This window comes from Rana temporaria, chromosome 1, assembly GCF_905171775.1.
Source record: "Rana temporaria chromosome 1, aRanTem1.1, whole genome shotgun sequence".
NCBI classification, from domain to species: Eukaryota; Metazoa; Chordata; class Amphibia; order Anura; family Ranidae; genus Rana; species Rana temporaria.
In genome coordinates, this window is record NC_053489.1 from 359430654 (window position 1) to 359451431 (window position 20778).

General features: G+C 42.0%; 1 protein-coding gene across 2 annotated transcripts in view; it reads right to left on the reverse strand.

Annotated features, from left to right (window-relative positions):
- Positions 1-14106: 14106 nt before the first annotated feature.
- Positions 14107-20778, reverse strand: part of GNA15 (G protein subunit alpha 15) — a 135401-nt gene continuing 128729 nt past the window's right edge. For both annotated transcript variants that reach the window (XM_040321776.1, XM_040321773.1), the window contains one exon: positions 14107-14943. In XM_040321776.1, coding sequence (XP_040177710.1) covers positions 14692-14943 — 252 coding nt within the window. In that variant the 3' untranslated portion in view covers positions 14107-14691. The remainder of the gene's footprint in view (positions 14944-20778) is intronic.

Genomic DNA, 20778 nt, shown 5'->3' on the forward strand with positions numbered 1-20778 from the left:
GGGATAACTCGCGGCAGACCTCCGCAATGTCTCCTGGGAACAATGACAAAAGCTCCCAGGAGACATTGCGGCATCGAGGTGGTAACGGAATACCCGCACACTACCCGATGAATCCATATACAGGAAGCGGCCAGTAACATAAATCCCTGGCTACTTTGGCTGTGGGATCCGGGTCATTGTTTAGACCACAGACTGGAGTGTCAATTTCAAACACATTACAACGGCATAAGTATCTATTGTCTTTGACAGTGCAGCAGGCAGTGTGTGGTGCTTTCCATCGCCCTTGAACTTGAATGAGCATTTCAGGGAGGTGCAACCTTTCCTTGTACACGTCATTCTCGAGGTATCCGAGGGAGTGTATGGACACCATTGTGTTAAAGTAGTCATCTTGTGGATGGAACACGGGCAGCGACATTGTGCATGATACGTACATTAGGTCACGGTAGGTGCACAGTGACTGGCTCTTCTTGCAAGCAAATGGCCCTCTATTTGGGTGTGGTGTCACTATCCCTATATTTCGAATTGTGGAAACCGGCAAAGGTTTGCACTTGTCTCCAGAATGTACATTCATTCCACCACTAGTATTAGTGTGAGTACAATACCATTGGGTAAGGTCTGTATCTTTTAAAATATCAGGGATTTTACCGGCTTGAATATCTCGGATGACATTAGTGACCTTTGTTAAAATAAAATTTCCATACGCAGTGTATATTACTGCTTGGCCCATACCCTCCTCTCTAGCTTTATGTTATAAACTGTAAAAACCTTTTCTCACCTGCAAGCCCCTCGACACCCTGCAGAACTGGTTTCAGCACTTGCCGACCCTCTTTCTGTTCACAATTTCCGATATACCTGCGAATCGCTGACAAATTGGCTTGGTTCCAAATTGACATGCCAGATCCAAAAAGTCCTGGGATGGATGCAAGTATGCTGTCCACGCCCTTTAATTTTCTGGATCTGAAAATGCCCCTGTGGGGAGGAAGGTTTGGTTATGCAAATGAATCCTGAGTTGGGCTTGCATGGGAGGCAATCAAATCTACTAGCAAGGAAGAGTAAAACAAAGATACATTTGTCCGGGCACATGAGCTGAATTCAGCCATGATCCACTGGGACAAATTAAGTACCATCGGCCCATGAATGAACTTAACGTTACTAAACAATATTCCAGGGATTGAGGTTTCCGTTAAACCACTAGGTGGTCCCTCTTGCAATGATGGGCATTTCAATGATGTTGGTTTGTAATAGGGGATTGCAGCTGTATTTTTCCTTTTAATCTAATTATCATCACACTCTTACACTTCCATCACTGGACTACCTATTTGGCAGTCACCTATTTTTATTTTTCAATCACTCACACCACCCATCAATTCACACACTAATCATTACCCTACTTTAATTATTTATTTATATCCCCTACTTACTTACTAATCCTAATGGACCCCTGAAGTTGCCCTGCCATTCATTACTTATATTGGCAATTAGTACCTGCCTTCAGCCCCCATACCTCTATACCCAGACTCTAGCTGTCATTTTGGCAGCTTTGCGTTGAATTATTTATTCAATTCTCCCCAACCTACAACATTGTGGGTGTTCTTTGCAGGTGCCTGCTCCTCCACCGCCGAGAGGGCGTTCACGCTTTGGCTCCTTGCAAGCCCTTTTGGATGGGCCTTTTGCTCCTTTTGTATTTTGGGGGGGATGGGGGCAGCCATAACCCCCTTCCGGACTGTCCAGCGGCTCCCATTATCCCGTATTCCTTGTTTTAGATCAGATGGAGCAGGATCACAATCCACTTTTACTCTATGGCTCTAAAAGGGAAGAAAGCAGAACATTTTAGTTGCAGAATTTTGTGAGGGCACAAACGATGGGGCACTAAACTGAGTCCAGTAAATTCAAAGGAATTTCCCAGATCTCCCCCCCTTGTGCTCCTTGTTTGGCCAAGCAATCTACTACCTCATTTTGTTCCCAGTATGGGGCAGTGTCTGTATGACCTTTTACTTTGCACCCCCATGTTTTGACTGGCAACTTTGGCACCAATGTTACAGTATATTTCCACAGGGATGCATGTTTAAGTGGAGACCCATCTGAGGACCTGTACTGGTGGGTGTGCCAGAATGGCAGAAATTCTGTAAGAGCATTACAGACCCACGCAGAATCTGAATATAAAACAATTTCTTGATCCCCTTTCATCAGTTCTAGGGCATGAGCAATCGCAGTCATCTCAGCGAATTGTGCTGATTTGACGTGACATGACCAAAAGATTGATGTTTGGGTCTTTGCATGTGGATCGATAATGTATATTCCCAATCCTGCATTTGGGGAACCCTCCACGTAAAAACATGATCCATCTGTGAAAATTTGGACTGCATTTTCCGGGACCTTTTCATTTGCTGACAAAGGTCTAAAGAATTGCTGTGCCACTGATTGTGGGGTGATATCACATTCATGTGGTATTCCTTGGTAAATGAGGCCATGGGCCCTAGTGGAAGGATTATTTGTTTGTTTGACTTTAATGTCTTGATCTTGGAGCAACAGAGCCCAATGGGCCAGTCTGGCATTGAATACATTGCCCTCCTTCACTCTGTCTGTGAGTAAAAACTTAGTGGGAGTGGGAGTTGTGTGCAGGATGACTGAGTTTAGTCCTATGATGTATGTGAAGTATTTCACTGACCACAACATGACAAGAAGGTGTTTTTCACATAGAGAGTACTTCATTTCCACAGGAGATAATGGTTAGAAGCATATAATATGGGTCTCTGTTGCCCATGGATTTCCTATGACAGAACAGCTGACATGGCTGTCTCTGATATGGCAGTCACAATGTGAAAGGGCAGTTGGTACTCTGGGTTGGCTAATACTGGCGCTTGCGCTAAAGCTTCTTTAAGCTCCTGCACTGGATTGGTGTGTTGCTCAGTCCAGTGCCATCGGGTATCCTTTTTCCACCAATCATACAGTGGTGCGGACTTATGGGCACAATCAGGGATGAAATCCCGCAAATAATTTACCACTCCTAGGAAAGATCTGAGAGTGGGCATACTCACTGGTAGAGGGAATTGTAGAATGGTTTTTATCTTCTCTGTTGCTATCTTACTACCGTTTGCTGCCACTGTAATTCCCAGAAAAGACACAGATTCCTGCAACAATTGTGCCTTAATGGGATTACACTTCTGTCACGTTTTTTCCTAGGATCCGTCAGAGTTCCTCCAATAGCCACAAATGCTTTTCTTTGTCGCATGTGGCTATAAGCAAATTGTCAATGTACTGAAAAAGATTCTTAGTAGAAGAAAAATCAGTTAAAATGTCTCTCATGGTTGCATGTGAAGTACTGTGTTCACTAGATTTAATTTTGCCAATGAAATCAGCCACACTCATAAGGATTTTTACCGGTTGAATTGGATATACATTGGAAATCATCTAATTCCCTTCACTATCAAACCCTAAAAATGTTTGTTTTTCTTCATTAGAAGAGAAGATCTGGGTCCTACCCATGATGGGGAACTTGTCATGCTCCTCATTTCTGGATAGCTGGACCCCATTGTCTAGTGGGTCTATGACAATGGGGCCTTCTCGATTTTCCTGTGGCTCTGCGATTTCTCCCATCGCCACAGGAAAAGTAGAATTAGGATCCATATCTTCCTCTCCCCAATACTCTTCATATTCCTCAGTGTCCCCAATTTCAAAGGCACAGGTAGGTGCCGTAGCATTACTATGTTCGCATATGCTAGCCACAGCCTGTCCTTTAAATTTTCCTTTCTTAGATTCATGTAACTGATCTTGGAGCACTTTGTATGCAATAGTTATATGGTCCAGTTCAGTCTCAACTTTAGTTAGCATGCTTTTATATTGTACCACGTCTTTTTGGGCCAATTTGTAATTTTTAAAATTTTCTTCCTGTGAGGCATTAACTATTTGATTAAGGGTAGTTAAGGTTTGTACTTGGCTTTGTAAAGCTGCATTTTCCTTTTCCCTCTCCGAAATTGTAATATTTTTATTATAGACTATACCTTCCAATCTCTTAATTTTAGCATTCATAGCCATGCAAGCAACAAACATGCCTGCTAAGGCTAGATTTTTAAGTTTTTTGTTAATTTTGGTTGCTTTTTCTTGTTCTTCCAATACTTTAGCATCACAGGCAAATTCATTGTTCTTGGCCCGGATTCAGAGAGAATTTACACTGGCGTATCCATAGATACGCCGCGTAAATTCAAATCTGCGCCGGCGTATCTTCTTTCTGTATTCAGAAAGCAAGATACGCCGACATTAGCCTAAGATACGACTGGCATAAGTCTCTTACGCCGTCGTATTTTAGGGTGCATTCTCACGCTGGCCGCTAGGTGGCGCTCCCGTCGTTTTCGGCGTAGAGTATGCAAAAGCCGTCGTATCTTTGTTTGTGAATTACAAATAAAGATACGACGCGGCAAATTTGAAAGTACGCCGGAGTATCAGCAGATACTCCGGCGTACTTTTTCTGTGAATCTGGCCCAAAATCTTTTGTAGGTTATTTTCAATGTCCTAATTTTTTTTAATGTTAGTGGACATACAATTTAAATAACAACCAACCCTATTGAGCCTGTTTCAACCTACACACAACAGAAAACAAGCACGTTTCTGTGTCTTAAACAACAACAAAAAAAATAAAGCCTAAAACTAAGGCTGGGACAAAAAAAATAATAATAATAATAAAAATAATTATTATTAATAATATTATTAAAAAAATGGAAAAAAAAATGGAAAAAAAATAAACATTTTTTTTTTCACAAAACCAATGACCACTCTTTCAGTGTGTCAATAAAACAATGACAATTAAAACAAAAATGTTCCCATTCTGTACCTCCTCCCCATTAAATTGACCGGTTATAATGGTACATCCAAAATACTTTTATCAATTATGATTTTGGGATATTAATGAAACAAACAAAAAAAAAATTGAAAAAAAAAACAATAATAAGAAAAATAACCTGTGGTGTATATTCTTAGAGGTAATACCTACTAATAAAAACAAAAATCTTTACTTATATTTTTCCCTAGATAGATTGGATAAGCTGACTGAATTCCCCTAATAACCTTAATCTCTAATACACAAATATTTTGTTATTATATTAAATACTTTCAGTCCTGTTCATAGTTTCGTGGCTGCCAACTGTAGCTTTCTAAAAGTATATTTAAGATTTAATATCTCACATATATGATATGGTTTAAATAAGAGTTCTTTTGACCAGAAGTGAAAGCTTCAACATAATAAGCATTTATTAGAGAATGTTATTAGTATATCAACATACATTTACAGTCTTAAGCAAGGGGGTAAATATTAGTTTCAAATACAAAGTATGTACATCACACTACAAATATCAAACAGAAAAACATAATAAAGCAAGTATATTGTAAGTGCTGGGAGATGGTGTCTTATAATTACCTCGAATAATGACTTCCTGGGCCCAGGTCATCCCATCTCTCCTCCCTCTATTGATTTAAGGCTCTACTTTTATAAGCCCCTCTTCTATTGATTTAAACGGGTTCACTAGGATTGGCTACTGTTATCTCTCTCCTCCAGGCCCGGACTGGCCATAGGGCATACCGGGCATATGCCTGGTGGGCCGCAGCGGCCCGCATGTCACATCTCCCCCCCCAGTACACTCTCAGCTGCGGCAAACTCCGCAGTCGGATCTGTGGCAGGCCCCCGTGGCCGATTCCGCGGCCGACAGCCGCATTTCTATCTGCCAGCCAGGGTCCCACTCCCTACTCTGAAGGCAGCGAGCTGGGCTGCTTCTTTTGTCGGTGCCGCTCACCACAGCTGGCTCCACCGCCACCTCCGTGGCCGTCCAGCCAGCCTTCTGAATCTGTTCAGCTCAGAAGGAGGAAATGAAGAGGACAGGTCATGTGACCGTAAAGGGGGAGGAGCTGGAGGAGACCTCCTCTGCCTGATGTCGTAAAAGGTGCTGGACTGTTGCAAAGGTAAGTGACACTATGCCAGCCTACCAGTGTTTTTTTTTTTTGTTTCTTGCCTGCCAATGTGTTTTTGTTTGTTTTTTGCATCTTGCCTGTCATTTTTTTTCTGTATCTTGGCTGCCAAAGTTTTTTTTTTGTATTTTGCCTGTCAATGTATTTTTTTTTCTTGCCTGTCAATTGAAATGTTTTCTGTATCTTGGCTACCAATGTTTTTTTATCATGCCTGCCAATGTTAAACTATTCAGAATAAAAGCATTCTGAGGTCTTAGAGACCCCTTTCACACTGGGGCAGTGCGGGCGTTAACGGTATAGCGCTGCTAGTTTTAGCGACTCTTTACCGCTGTTAAGCTACTTTCACACTGAGGCGTCTGTGGTAAAACGTTGCTATTTTTAGCGGCGCTTTACCGTAATCTTTGCTGTGCTTTTTGGGTACTGGCGCTTTTAACCCCCGCTAGCGGCTGAATAAAGGGGTAAAAGCGCCCACAAAACGCCGCTCCTGAGGTGCTTTGCAGGCACTTTGGCGGCCCTGCCCATTGATTTCAATGGGCAGGGCCGCTCCTACAGCGCTTCAAAGATGCGGCTTGCAGGACCTCTTTAAGGTCCTGCCAGCGCACCGCTCCAGTGTGAAAGAACTCAGGCTTTCACATTGGAGTGAAAGGAGCGGCTCTTTCAGGGCGCTTTGCAGGCGCTTTTTTTGCAAAGTGTCTCAGTGTGTAAGTAGCCTTATAGCAGCCCTCTGGCGCCACTAGCAGGCACTTTTAACCCCCCAGAAGGGGTTAAAAGCATTCGTTTAGCACTGCTTTCAAAAAGCTTTTATGGTGCTTTGAAAGCGGTACCTATTCATTTCAGGCACCGCCCCAAAGATGCTGCTTCCCATCCTGCAAGTGCACCACTCCAGTGTGAAAACACAGAAGAGGCAGTTTACAGGCGCTATTTTTTAGCGCAAAAACCTCACACCTAGATTGCCCCATGGTAGCGTTAAAGCGCTGCTCGTTTTAGCGGCGCTTTGCCGGCACTGCAGCGCCAGTTTGCGGGCGGTAGCGGGGCGCTTTTAACCCCAAAGGATGGGTTAAAAGCACCCGAAAAGCGGCGCTGCCAAAATCGCTTTGCAGGCGCCTCGTAAGAGCTGCTCATTCATTTCAATGGGCAGGGCGTTTTGGGAGTAATGTATACAGCGTTCCCAGACCGCCCCAAAGATGCTGCTAGCAGAACTTTTTTTACCGTCCTGCAAGCGCATTGCCCCAGTGTGAAAGCACTCTGGCTTTCATACTGGGGAGGCTTGAGAGGCACTTTTCAGACATTGTGAGAGAGGAACAGTTCTTGTGCCCAAAAGGTGTCCTGCATTGAGCTCACATTCACATTGGCCCGATTTGGCATGCGATTTGACATGTCAAATCGCATGCCAAATCGGAGGGTATTGCAGGCAATAGTACCGTCCGAATCATTGCGACGCTGACTTTGCGGCACTGCACCGATTCCCAAATCTAGTTCCTGTACTACTTTTGCCGATTTTGGGGGCGATTTGAATAGACATCTGTGCATGAACCCGCACAGATGTCTGTCAAATCGCCCCCCCCCCCCAACTGAAAACTGTCAACAGAATGGGTGTATGTATGTGTATATGTATGTATGTATGTATATACAGGTAGTGCAGAATTATTAGGCAAGTTGTATTTTTGAGGATTAATTTTATTATTGAACAACAACCATGTTCTCAATGAACCCCAAAAACTCATTAATATCAAAGCTGAATATTTTTGGAAGTAGTTTTTAGTTTGTTTTTAGTTTTAGCTATTTTAGGGGGATATCTGTGTGTGCAGGTGACTATTACTGTGCATAATTATTAGGCAACTTAACAAAAAACAAATATATACCCATTTCAATTATTTATTTTTACCAGTGAAACCAATATAACATCTCAACATTCACAAATATACATTTCTGACATTCAAAAACAAAACAAAAACAAATCAGTGACCAATATAGCCACCTTTCTTTGCAAGGACACTCAAAAGCCTGACATCCATGGATTCTGTCAGTGTTTTGATCTGTTCACCATCAACATTGCGTGCAGCAGCAACCGCAGCCTCACAGACACTGTTCAGAGAGGTGTACTGTTTTCCCTCCTTGTAAATCTCACATTTGATGATGGACCACAGGTTCTCAATGGGGTTCAAATCAGGTGAACAAGGAGGCCATGTCATTAGTTTTTTTTCTTTAATACCCTTTCTTGCCAGCCACGCTGTGGAGTACTTTGACACGTGTGATGGAGCATTGTCCTGCATGAAAATCATGTTTTTCTTGAAGGATGCAGACTTCTTCCTGTACCACTGCTTGAAGAAGGTGTCTTCCATAATCTGGCAGTAGGACTGGGAGTTGAGCTTGACTCCATCCTCAATCCGAAAAAGCCCCACAAGCTCATCTTTGATGATACCAGCCCAAACCAGTACTCCACCACCACCTTGCTGGCGTCTGAGTCGGACTGGAGCTCTCTGCCCTTTACCAATCCAGCCACGGGCTCTTCCATCTGGCCCATCAAGACTCACTCTCATTTCAGCAGTCCATAAAACCTTAGAAAAATCATTCTTGAGATATTTATTGGCACAGTCTTGACGTTGCAGCTTGTGTGTCTTGTTCAGTGGTCGTCGTCTTTCAGCCTTTCTTACCTTGGCCATGTCTCTGGGTATTGCACACCTTGTGCTTTTGGGCACCCCAGTGATGTTGCAGCTCTGAAATATGGCCAATCTGGTGGCAAGTGGCATCTTGGCAGCTGCACGCTTGACTTTTCTCAGTTCATGGTCAGTTATTTTGCGCCTTGTTTTTTCCACACGCTTCTTTTGACCCTGTTGACTATTTTGAATGAAACGCTTGATTTTTCGATGATCACGCTTCAGAAGATTTGCAATTTTAAGAGTGCTGCATCCCTCTGCTAGATATCTTTCTATTTAGGACTTTTTAGAGTCTCTTAAAATCTTTCTTTTGGCCCATTTTGCCAAAGGAAAGGAAGTAGACTAATAATTATGCACACCTGATATAGAGTGTTGATGTCATTAGACCTGTACACTACCTAATATGCCTAATTGGTAGAAGGCTTTCGAGCCTATACAGCTTGGAGTAAGACAACATGCATAAAGAGCATGATGTGGTCCAATTACTCATTTGCCTAATAATTCTGCACTCCCTGTATATGTGTGTGTGTATATATATATATATATATATATATATATATATATATATATACCCCCTCCCAGGGCCGTCTTTAATGCAGGGCATTAGATAGTATTAGATCCGCAGTCAGTTGCAGTGACTGAAGCAGGCTAAATCTAACTAAAATACATAGAGAAACCGATTGCCATTTTTTTTTTAAATGGGCTGCTCAGCTTAGAATGCCCGGGCCTATTTTTTGTCCCAGTCTGGGCCTGCTCTGCTCCCTCTGGGCCGGTCTCTCCCAAATATGGGCAATATCTTCCTACATGAGTTTAGTGATAATTTTATTTGAAGAAAAACAAATTAAATCAAAGGTCGTTAACATCCTTGAATGGGGTACTTGGCTATACATGGAAGAGTACAGCCAATCAAGGCATCTCCGCATAGTCTACAGATTCCAGTCGTGATATCTCCCTGGCTTGTTTGTATATCAAGAAGGTATAGGAGACCGATTGGCTCTGTGGCACCTTGTCCACCAGCATTCATGCATATCAAAAGGAGAGTGTTAAATAGATATTCTCAGACCCTAGCCTGTCAGCCCAGTTAACCCTTACAGACACCATCTCCTACACGCTACACATTTCTTATCCTAAATTATATATGTATACTATGTACAATTATTCCTAGCTGCTAATGGCGATTAGACATAAAATTTCTCAAAGGGCAACACACTGGTCACCAGTTCTTACAGCATGACTACTTACCTCTCCTTCCTACATTTTCAGGGCTGGAGAGCATACAGGATAGTGCGGGTGGCTTACTTTTTTTAGTCCATGGTTGGTAGGTGATGTAGAAAACAAAATGTGAAATAACAATGCCCATCTAACTTGGTTTAGCAGCTCCCAGGTATTCTAGATCCTTGTGGTCAGTGAATATTAGTATTAGGTAAATTTCATCCAGAAGATACCTCCAATCTCTCTCTTGTGGTGAGTTAGCATGATAAAAATGCTACTGGATGTATCAATGCTTTTGGACCTTGATATCCACTTCAAGAATCTTAGGTAGAGCTGGATCTAACTGACTCAGAGCAGGTGTTGTAAATACGTTTTTAAACTGATAGAAAGCTGACTGGGCCTCAAAAGTAGGATGACAATGGCTGTTCTGTTTGGTAAGATGCATGAGAGAAATGATAATTGTAGAAAACCCTTTGATAAATTTCCAGGAAAAGTTTGCAAAACCTTGGTAAAAGAAAAAAAAGATGTCATTCATATATAGAATGAAAAAGTGATTTGGTAAGTCTTTGAAGATACTGTATCCTTAGTAAAGTGCTGGAAAGTAGTAGTACATAATAAATATTCAGGTTCAAAAAGCGTTCTTCGATTAGTCACTCTCATGCACACCAAGTTATAGGCAAATCATGTTTGGTGAATATCTTAGCAAGTCCTAATTTATGATACAGTTTAGGAATCAGTGGAAGTGGATATTGGCTTTTAACAATTATTGAATTGGGTTTTCGGTTCTCCACACATAGTTAAAAAGGTAAAAAAGATGGATGAAGGTGTTATGCCAACCTGCAGTTAATGCCTCACACAGTCTGGTATTCTTCAGGTAGATGACAACACCCCTTACTCTGGTAATTTTAATGCTCCGCACATGGTGACCCACTCAACGGAAACACAGAGGGACACTCAACAGGTCGGCAAGAGACGTCACGTCAGCAAGTTGGGCAGACCCACAACCTCACAGGAAGGTCTCTGTAAGTCCCCATTTTACCAGGACAGCTCCTCTGACTAGTTATGTAGCTCCTCCATCCATATTCCTCTTCTGGGACTAGCTTTATTTTAGATCCTTCCCCAGTAATATTCTATCTGAGGTCACCCAGAAGGTTTAAAACGTACAAGCTGATCATTTGCCAATTAAGGCAGGCTACTTTAGAACGGCTGCTTTACACAAATAAAGTAAACCAGTGTGAAATTAATTCTTTATTTAAGAAAACAAAATAGGACAGAAGACAACAGTACATATATTACCACGATAATACGTTGACAAGTGAAAACTATATGTCACACGACTACTTGGGTGTTAAAGAATTACTTGCCACTAAAGATTGTTTGATTATGCAGCAGATCTTTAATTAAATAAAGCATTTTTCAGCCATGACTGTCCGATGAGAACGGACCAATGGACCGCTTTCATCAGTTAACCGATGAAGCTGACTGATGGTCCGTCACACCTACACACCATCGGTTAAAAAAACGATCGTGTCAGAAAGCGGTGACGTAAAACACACGCACGATCGGTTTTGACCGATGAAAACGGTCCATTAGACCGTTGTCCTCTGTTTAACCTATCGTGTGTACGAGGCCTTAAAGTTACACTGGCATATTGAACACCATCTTCAGTACTGTTGCACAAAGCAGTTCCAAAGACCTCCTGACCTTAAACAGCTTATATTGTCAGATGCTTAAAGTGAATTTCTGCTTTGCCCAGGCAGCATAAACTGACTCCTGGCTCCATTCATCTTTGATGAGTAGTGTAAGGAAGCCTTTTTTTCAGTAGCAAAATCAATTTTTACTGCTCCATTTTGATCTAGCAGTCAACTGCTCTGTTAGAAGTCGACCTGCTATCCAATTATGCAGTCATCCTGAGGGTTGTCTTTTGTGGCCATCAAACACCAATGCTGTCTCATGTGGTAAAAGGGATTAGGTTACCTAACCAGAAGTATAGGGCATTTCACTTTCTTCTGGCAGCTGAACAGAGCAGTAGCTGAGCATAGGAAAGATTTGTGCTACTAAGGAGCAGGTAGAAGCTGAGGCATGTTCAGATCCTAGTCCAAACCCACCTGAGCTATCCCACCAGCAAGCTGTCACTGCACAAAGTCAATCCTAGTTTGTCAAAGCAACTCCATGCCACTTAGGTGGCTTGGTCCTGCCACTGTCCATTAAGAATGCCTCAGTAGCCAGGGGGATGAAAAGTGGCAGGACCCCAAAAAAGTGAACTTAAATCAGATATGGGCACAGAAAATGATTTTCTGTCAAATAATTGTAATTATGCAGAATTCCTTGCTTATAATGGAATACTTGGAGTCGTTGATTGTAAGGTTAAATTAAAAGGTTGGTTTATCACACTGATCACATACACTCACTATACAAACCAGCATGAAGACAACTATGTCTTGGGATTTTTATTGATGGCTGCTTTGCCTTTCAAATTAGTTAATTACAGTATGTGGGTTCTTGGCTATCTCAGCCTTTTTATAAGCTTATTGGGCAATAAGCAAAGTGCGGTTACCCACAGCAGTTAATCAGAATTTTTTTTTTCAGTAGCCTGACTACACAAAGATGTTAAAGTATGAAATGTGATTAGATAAGTAGGTAACAAAAAAAAAGTAAACATTTTTTGTTGATAAGTAGCAGTTGACATATTTTTAAAGGTGAAAGCTGAAGCATTGTCATATTTATGCTTTCTGAGTCAATGACCCAGAATCGGTTCCGGGATAATGAGGGGCCAGAGGGGGTATGTGCCCTGGGCATAATGTTGTTATAAAGGAGGGGGGACGAAGGGAGCTTGCAGCTGCTACTTTCTTTGACTATCTTATAAACAGGAGTGATGGGCAGTGTCACTATTGTCAAAGAAAACGGCTGTCTATGTCAGGCAAGACCACGCGCTGCAGTCTCCACAGCTGCTAAAAGGGGGATTCTGCTCTATTCTCCCTTCAATATCAGTCTTCTGTGGGTGGAAGAGAGCAGGGCATCCACAGAGAACACACTTCTTTCTTAATACAGATGTTCTGCCTCCTGCACTCCTATACTGCCATAGCACACTGTAAGACTCCTGGCCTGTTCCTTTCACCAACCTATTCCCTTCCACTGGTGCAGTATTTCAGCCTGGTCAGGAGAAAAAAACTGCTATCCCCCCAGGTTGGACCAATAGAGAGTCAAGCTATCTATGTAAACACTTTAAATACTCTTAGGCCTGTAGAAGGGGCTTGTCTCCGAGCGCGTAGCCTGTTGTTTCTAATCTCACCTTCCTTCCGGTGCTCTCCCTGGTCCCGCTCTCTGGTAACGTCATCATCTGCACCTCCATGCTGAACCTGGCTGTTTCCTGATGGCCACAGGATAGATTTCTCTCCCTGCCTGCAGATCCGTAGATCTAGATGGACCTGAGACGGTTGGAGGAAAACCACCTGACTTTCAGAAGACAGATCAAAACTCTGCTCTTTTGATGTCATGAGACACGAACAACTAGCGCCCAGAAGCGATTTAGTTCGCATGCGCCGCGCTTTATAAGTTTTTCATTCATTTTTCATTCATTCATTCATTCACATAGGTTGGACTTGATGGACTTGTGTCTTTTTTCAACCTCACCTACTATGTAACTATGACAATATGGACAAAGGGGCATTTTTTCTTTCCAGCGACACCTTTTACACAGGAATATTTTTTTCATACAGTGACACCATTGATGCAAGGACATTTTTTTTTTTACAGTGACACCATTGACACAGGGGCACTTTTGTATTTTAAAACAAGTCCAAGTTCTTTTTAAACTACTTCATAAAAACTTTAAAAGTCTAAGAATATTTTGAAGCTTGTTTGATTTTACATTAAACTACTCGGAAAAGGGGGATCTTGCTGCAAGTGCATTGGTCTATAAATATAAGGGAAGGTATTTGCTTTTGACATCTGTATTTTGGATATATTCCTCAAAGTGTGTTACAACATATGAAACTGTAACAATTAGCCTGCTCAGTACAACAACTGCACACATAGCCTCAATCAGGTGTGACTTCTAAACATGCAGTCACAGCCTTCCAGCTGAAAAAAAATAAAATCTTTGGCCAGCCTTACTACCATAGACTATGATTGTACCTTATGAAAAAAGCTCAACATAAGCAATCACCTGAAAGCATGCAAATTCGTAGATGCATCTTGCTTATTTACTACTGTTACATGCACAAGTTCCAACACTCACAGTCAGTTGTGAAAGCCTTTTGCCTGGTCGTGTTTTGTTTTCCATTCAACCCAGCGAGCTGAACGAAAAAAAGAACTGAGGAGTTTGCTGTACTATCTATGCAATGTTAGTACAGCGATCTCCCCACTGTGCTACTGTTTGAACACACGGGTCAGCGCTTGCAGCCATTGGCTGCTATTCTTCCAGCATGCTTGTCCGACAGAAGCCGGATTGGCTTCTGTTGGACAAGGGCCTATACACACGAGCGGAATGTCGGCCGGTTTCTACTGTACTGGCTGATTGTACTGGGCTTTAGTCTATCTTTTCACATAGATTTTTATGTAATAGGATACACAATTGTAATGAAGTTACAGCTTTATAGAGATGGAAGCTTGTTCAGAAAGCTGTCTTTTGGATCCACACACAGCTGTGACATGGCTCGTTTATCTTTCATAAAACAATCCATCGTGCAAGGAAGCCATATTGATCATGAGATTTGACCCAATGGTCAGCCAAGCCCATCTGTCTTCTGTCAATTTCTGTGCATGCTAACTATTCAAATAGGTAAATACTTGAAAGGAGGTGCACCAATGTCCAAGATACAATTCCTCTATGTTTGTGCAAGTGGCAGATAAATAAAGAAGCAAATTAGGATTTTTGGCAATGACGGTCATACAATTCCAAACTCTTTAAGATATTTTCGGAGTACGTCTTCTCTTGTGGTTTCAAACACTCTTTGGATGTTTTTAGTTTCCGTAGCGCAGGTCTCGTGGATATAAAGTGTACGCTCTGCATCTTTCTTATCCTTTTCTGATAGATCCTGTGGTTTTGTTTTACTAAAGATATCTTTGTAGTAATCCCTGATATACTGTGTAGCAGCTTGAGCATCCCGACGAGGCCCTATAGATAAAAAGAGGAAATTATACAACCTGTACTTTGCTTAATATTTATATTATTATTTCAAAAATCCTACATGTCATTTGCAGATTTGTGTCAAATTCTTGAGTATTTAAAGCGGAGGTTCCGCGGGTTGTGGATTTTTTCTTAATATCTGAAATGCTTATTAATTTAGATTGCAATCTACCACTCACCTGCTAGCCGCTTGTACGTCTATCCGTTCTTTTTCCATGATAAATAGTAACTTTTAAAAACGAATCCAGGGCTTTTCCATCTTGCTTGTGGGCAGTGTAAAGCCCACAAGCAAATACTTCCTGGATTCCGTGATGCGATGCCCCCATCATGCACCGCAGGATCTCGTGCATGCACGGTGTTGACGGTGAGCAGCGTGAGGCTCGCTGTCAACACTTCCTGATTACCATCATTACTATGCCAACGGGTGATGTCATTTAGGATACACGCCCCGTTGTACTCCCAGGAGACCTTGTGCACAGCTCCCAATACGCCTCGAGTCGTCGGGAAAAAGGAGCGACACGCCCACTCCCCGCAGGGAAGAAGACCCGGAAGTCATGCTGTATACAGGTAAGGGTACAGATGTAGAAAAAAATGAAAACGCTACAGGCATTTATTAAGGCAGAAGAAATGATAAATAGAAAGTTCTGTTTGAGGGCGAACCTCCGCTTTAATGCCTCTTAACGAACATATTTCAGATCTGCCTTGAGTTCAGCTTTAATGCATATCTAAAATCAAGAACAAAAATGTAATATATTGTATCTTACCAGTCCACTCCTTATATGTGTTGGATGCATTTTTTTTTATTCTTTCAGGCTAAGTACATTTTCTGCAAATACAGAAAATGCTTGGTAATGTTTCCAAAATTCCAGCATCCTTATCAATTCCTCTGCACTGGACTAGAATAGCAAAAACAATTATCAGCTTTTACAGCTATTTCCTTAATGGAGAGGAAGATGGTTTTGTAGCAATTACAGCCTAAGGTGTCAACACTGCTTCTAAATGGATGCAGTAAAGCCAGTGAGCATTGTTACCCCTAGGACAGGAAGTGTGTTAGTAATAGGATCACCAGGTGAAAAAAGAAGAAACCCTGAAAAAAAACAATTGCAGTCATCTGAGTTAAGAAATGATAAGCTACAACAAATTACAGTTTTTGTTCTTGGGTTTACATAAATAAGTTTTAAGCCAAGCCTCAAACTCACAAAATAAACACAACTAAGGAGTATTGGATATAGGGATGTGGCCCTAATAGTACCCGAATTCTCAAGAATAGGCATTCAGCTGAAAAATAGGCCACCCTGCGAATTTCCCAAACCAATGTTTGTAGTAATAAGTTACAAGGCACATTCTTCTCATTTATTCATCTTTTCCAAGGGTGGAATATATGCACACTAGTAAGTTTAGGGAAACTTTTATAGGTTTTAATGCAGTACTGCATATATAAAAGAAGGAGGGTTGAGGGAGCACAGGATGCCTGAAAGCTTCTTGCCAGAACACATTTCTGGTCTTCTGAACATCTTTCCTGCTCTCTTGGTACCGGCCCTTACAGACTGTGCTGGCTGGATGCTACACATAAGACATGGCTCCTTAGAGATTAGGATTCTTGTCGTAACTTAAAGTGGATGTAAACCCGAAAAAAAAAAATTCTTTGCTGTCACAATGTACAGAATAAGATTTCCTATCATCTGTGCCCAGTCTTGCCACCCAGAGTTAATCCAGCTCTGCGCAATCCTCTTTTATTGTTCAGTGAAATAAAACTGGATAATTTTTAATTCCCACCCCCACTCCTTTTCTGAAGTAATGTGGTTACTTTTCTGGATTTTGACTGGATGTTAGTGATCATAGCAGAATTTAGTGTAAGGGGAGTGTAGAGGTGGGCGGGGAGTCTACTGATATCACGACTCCACCCACAGAGCTCCAGACAACAGATCCACCCACAGAATCTGCAGTTTTTCAGTTCTTATAACAGGCATGTATATCCTTATAGATCAGCAATATGGCAGTAGTTTAGAAAGGATGAGAGTGGGTTTGCATCCACTTTAAAGTAGAACTAAAGTCAAAACTTTTTTTTAGTTCTGGACAGAGTGGAGTAGGATTAGAACACCTTTTGAGGTTTTTTTTGCTGTCTGTGCCTCCATTAGGGGGAGTCAACCTCTCTATATGTTATGTGTAGCACCCCTGCCCTGGGCTGTCTAAATTTAGTATATGGCTTTGCTGTAACCAGCTGAGCTACAGTTCATTTTTAGGGCTGATCAAGATTGACACCCGGTGGCTGCTAGCTTCTGCCTGCTTTTGGAAGAATATTCCAGAAATAATTTGGGAGGATCAATCAATGGGTTATGAATAGTTATTTGACCCTAGCCAATCCTACGGAAGATGACCTATGTCGCTGGGGAGAAAATAAATATTTGTCAGGATCTGATCAGAGCTCTCTTCCCCTTCTCCCCGGGGAAAGGTGTGTGTGTGCGCCAGAGATCTACTGCTGTTTGCAGACTTGCCTGAAGGAAACTTGACTGTGGAAGTTTGGCTGGAGCCCTTTCTGCCTGTAGCTCCAGGTGTGGAAGTACTTCTTGAGGGTAAGACCCCAGAAGTTGCTGCAATGGACTGTGACTACTTGCATGAGGACTCAGATTGACTAGCTGCCCCCTCAAAACTATTTTTGAGGCTGCTACTATAGGGCCCAACACTGAGGGCTTTCACACTGGAGTGGTACGCTAGCAGGACCGCTCCAAAAGTCCTGTTGGCCGCATCTTTGGAGTGGTATAGGAGCAGTGTGTTTACCGCTCCTCCACCGCTCCTTCCCATTGAAAGCAATAGGAAACCGTGGCTATACCGCCGGCAATGGGCCTCTGCAGAAGCGCATTGCCGGCGGTATTAACCCTTTTTCGGTCGCTAGCGGGGGTAAAACTGCACCGCTAGCGGCCGAATACGCCGCAATTCTGACGGGAAAGCGTTGCTAAAATAGCGGCGCTTTACCGCCACCACCCCTACCTACCTTTTGTTATTTAGAAGAAACAGCTGTTTGTCTGTGACCATGTGCACAATGAATTTGTATGGAAGCGATTTTATAAGTATCAATCAGCTGCTGCACCTGCAGGGCTCTAATGGGAAAGTGGTAGGATCTGTATCCCTTTAGACTTGATTTCCCTTTGAGAGTATCTCACTAAAGATGACATTTGTGTTGCAGAGAATGCCCAAAATCTGACGTGTATCTTATTGTAAACTACTGGAAAAATCAGTAAGCCAATCACACAAGCACAAAATGACAATTCTGGGGGGGGGAGGGGTGTTCAGTACACATTCTGTTTACAGAACGCCTTCAGGTTGCCATATCGCATTGCATTTTACATAAAATTACAGAGCTGCAGGTTAAGGAAAGGTAATTTTTTAATAACATTTAATTACAATAAAACTTGTGTCGCAATTGTATACGCTATATTCTTTTTATTTTTTTAATATGCTATTTTTTCCCATGAAAGTGGAGTTATCCTTTAAGCCCAATATAATGTTTTCCCAAAGTGGTGAGCAATGCCTGCGTACTGGGGTTGCTGGCTTTGTAATGGGAAGATCAGGTGCCTGATGTGATATGTGCTTTTATCTTTTGATGCCTGTAAGCTGGTTTAACCCTTTGTGATTGAAGAAGAAGAAGAAGAAGAAGAAGAAGAAGAAGAAGAAGACGAAGAAGAAGAAGAAGAAGAAGAAGAAGAAGAAGAAGAAGAAGATATGGACAAGCTCTTTAGGATGTCAGGTGGCATCTCCTTTAAATAGACCCACAGCTGACTTTCCCTAGCACCAGAGGGTTGACAAAGGCACAAAGGTCCCTAAGATCTTTCAGACTGTCTGTACTCACACAAGGCCCAAAGAACGTCTGGTTGCCTCCTTCCAACTTCCAAGCGACACCTCTCTGGTGGTGCCAGACTACAGCTTTCCCTCAGTCAGCTTTCTTTATCTCCAGGGTCTCAGCATCCAGGCCCACCTCACAACAGCAGTGTCTGGGAGGGCAGTGTGCCCTACAGACTGGACCAATCGACTCAGGGAAAAGTCCCTGAGCTTAGTGTGCTCATGGAATATATACAGTCTCCCAGCATGCCATCAGAGCCTGCCTCTCTGGGATAGGGCAGGACTGTATCAATATTCATGTTGCCATCTGCATAGCTTCACACCTATTATACAGAAACTTCTCACGTTCTCTAGATGCATAGAGAGCTATTAGACCAGACTGGCAGCAGCTGAGCACACTGAGCAGACCTTACTAATTAATCACAGCTTCACTGAGTACAGTGTGCAAGCTATGCTTTTTCCTAACAAACAGTACAGCCACACTGACTACAGCGTGGCAACTAAATTTACCTATCAAAACACACACACTAATTCTATCTAATTCCTAGCACCTATCTAGGAGAGTGCTACATCACATAAAGAAAATCAGTTTGTTTTTTCGTTAGGACTGCATTAAGCAATGCAGACCAACACTGCTAGTGTGAATGGCCCCCTTAAATTATGATAAAATATGCTATTTTTCTGACATCTGGTGAAACAAATACCTTTAAGACTTAGTCACACAGGCACTGGGACTCATACAGCAAGAATGAGGGGTTTGTATATGGGACTGGAGCTGTGTGTAAGCAGCCAATGCAAGTGAATGCAGATGTGGCAGCTATACAGACAATTTGGAAGGGTTGCAGAGGTGGGTGCGCGTCTCCATTGCCAGACTGTGTCATGTACCCACCTCTGCACTCCTACCAAATTAGGGCATGCAAGGTGTGTACATACAACCCCTTCATCTGCATTTACTTACACCCAGCTCCAAATTGCACCATCCACACAAATGGCGCCTCATTTATCATGTACAGGTTTAAGTGTCCTTGAAAATTAGGTCCTTTAGGCAGTATTAACAATAATCTCTATTGTAAAGCAGGCTTTCTCAACTTTTTTACCATGAAGGAATCCTTGTAAAAGCTTTCAGATCTCAAGGAACCCCCACAAAAAAATATTATACCTACACCTCCTAGTACATTAGCCTGATCAGTAAGTTTTAGAGGGTTTTAAATAAAAGAAGAATAGGGTGTGCTTAATATCCCAGCTATACATAACAAAATCTACAATGATCAAAATAATTCACTAATAATGGCCAGAAATAAAACACAGATGATAAATGATCCCTTACATGATCCCTTGTGCCACATATAGGCACCAAAAAAATTCTCTAGTAGACTTCAATAAAATGTTGCATGAATGTGAATAAAATTGGTAGAAGATGGCTTCTACGATTAAGCCCCAAAAAGGGCGAAAAGCATGGAGAACATGAGCTGAAGCCATACCCATTTTATTCACATTTGGGATATATGCCGTGTACACACGGTCGTTTTTCAAAAAACTTCCAAAAAACAATGTTTTTCCAACTTCATCATTAAAAACGATGTTGCCCACACACCATTGTTTTTGAAAAATTATGAACAAAGCGCGGTGACGTACAACACGTACAACGGCACTCTGAAGGGGAAGTTCTAATCGCCTTTGGGCTGCTTTAAGCTGATTCCTTGTTAGTAAAAGACGATTCGCGCTTTTTTGTCTGTTACAACGTGATGAATGTGCTTACTTCATTATGAATGGTAGTTTTACCTGAACTAGCGCTCCCGTCTCATAACTCGCTTCTGGGCATGCGCGGGTTTAAAACGTCGTTTTAGCCCACACACGATCATTTTTTACAACCTGAAAAACGACATTTTAAAAAACGACGTTAAAAAATGCAGCATGTTCGAATTTTTTTTTTTGTCTTTTTTCAGAAGCTGAAAAACGATGTGAAGCCCGCACACAATGATTTTA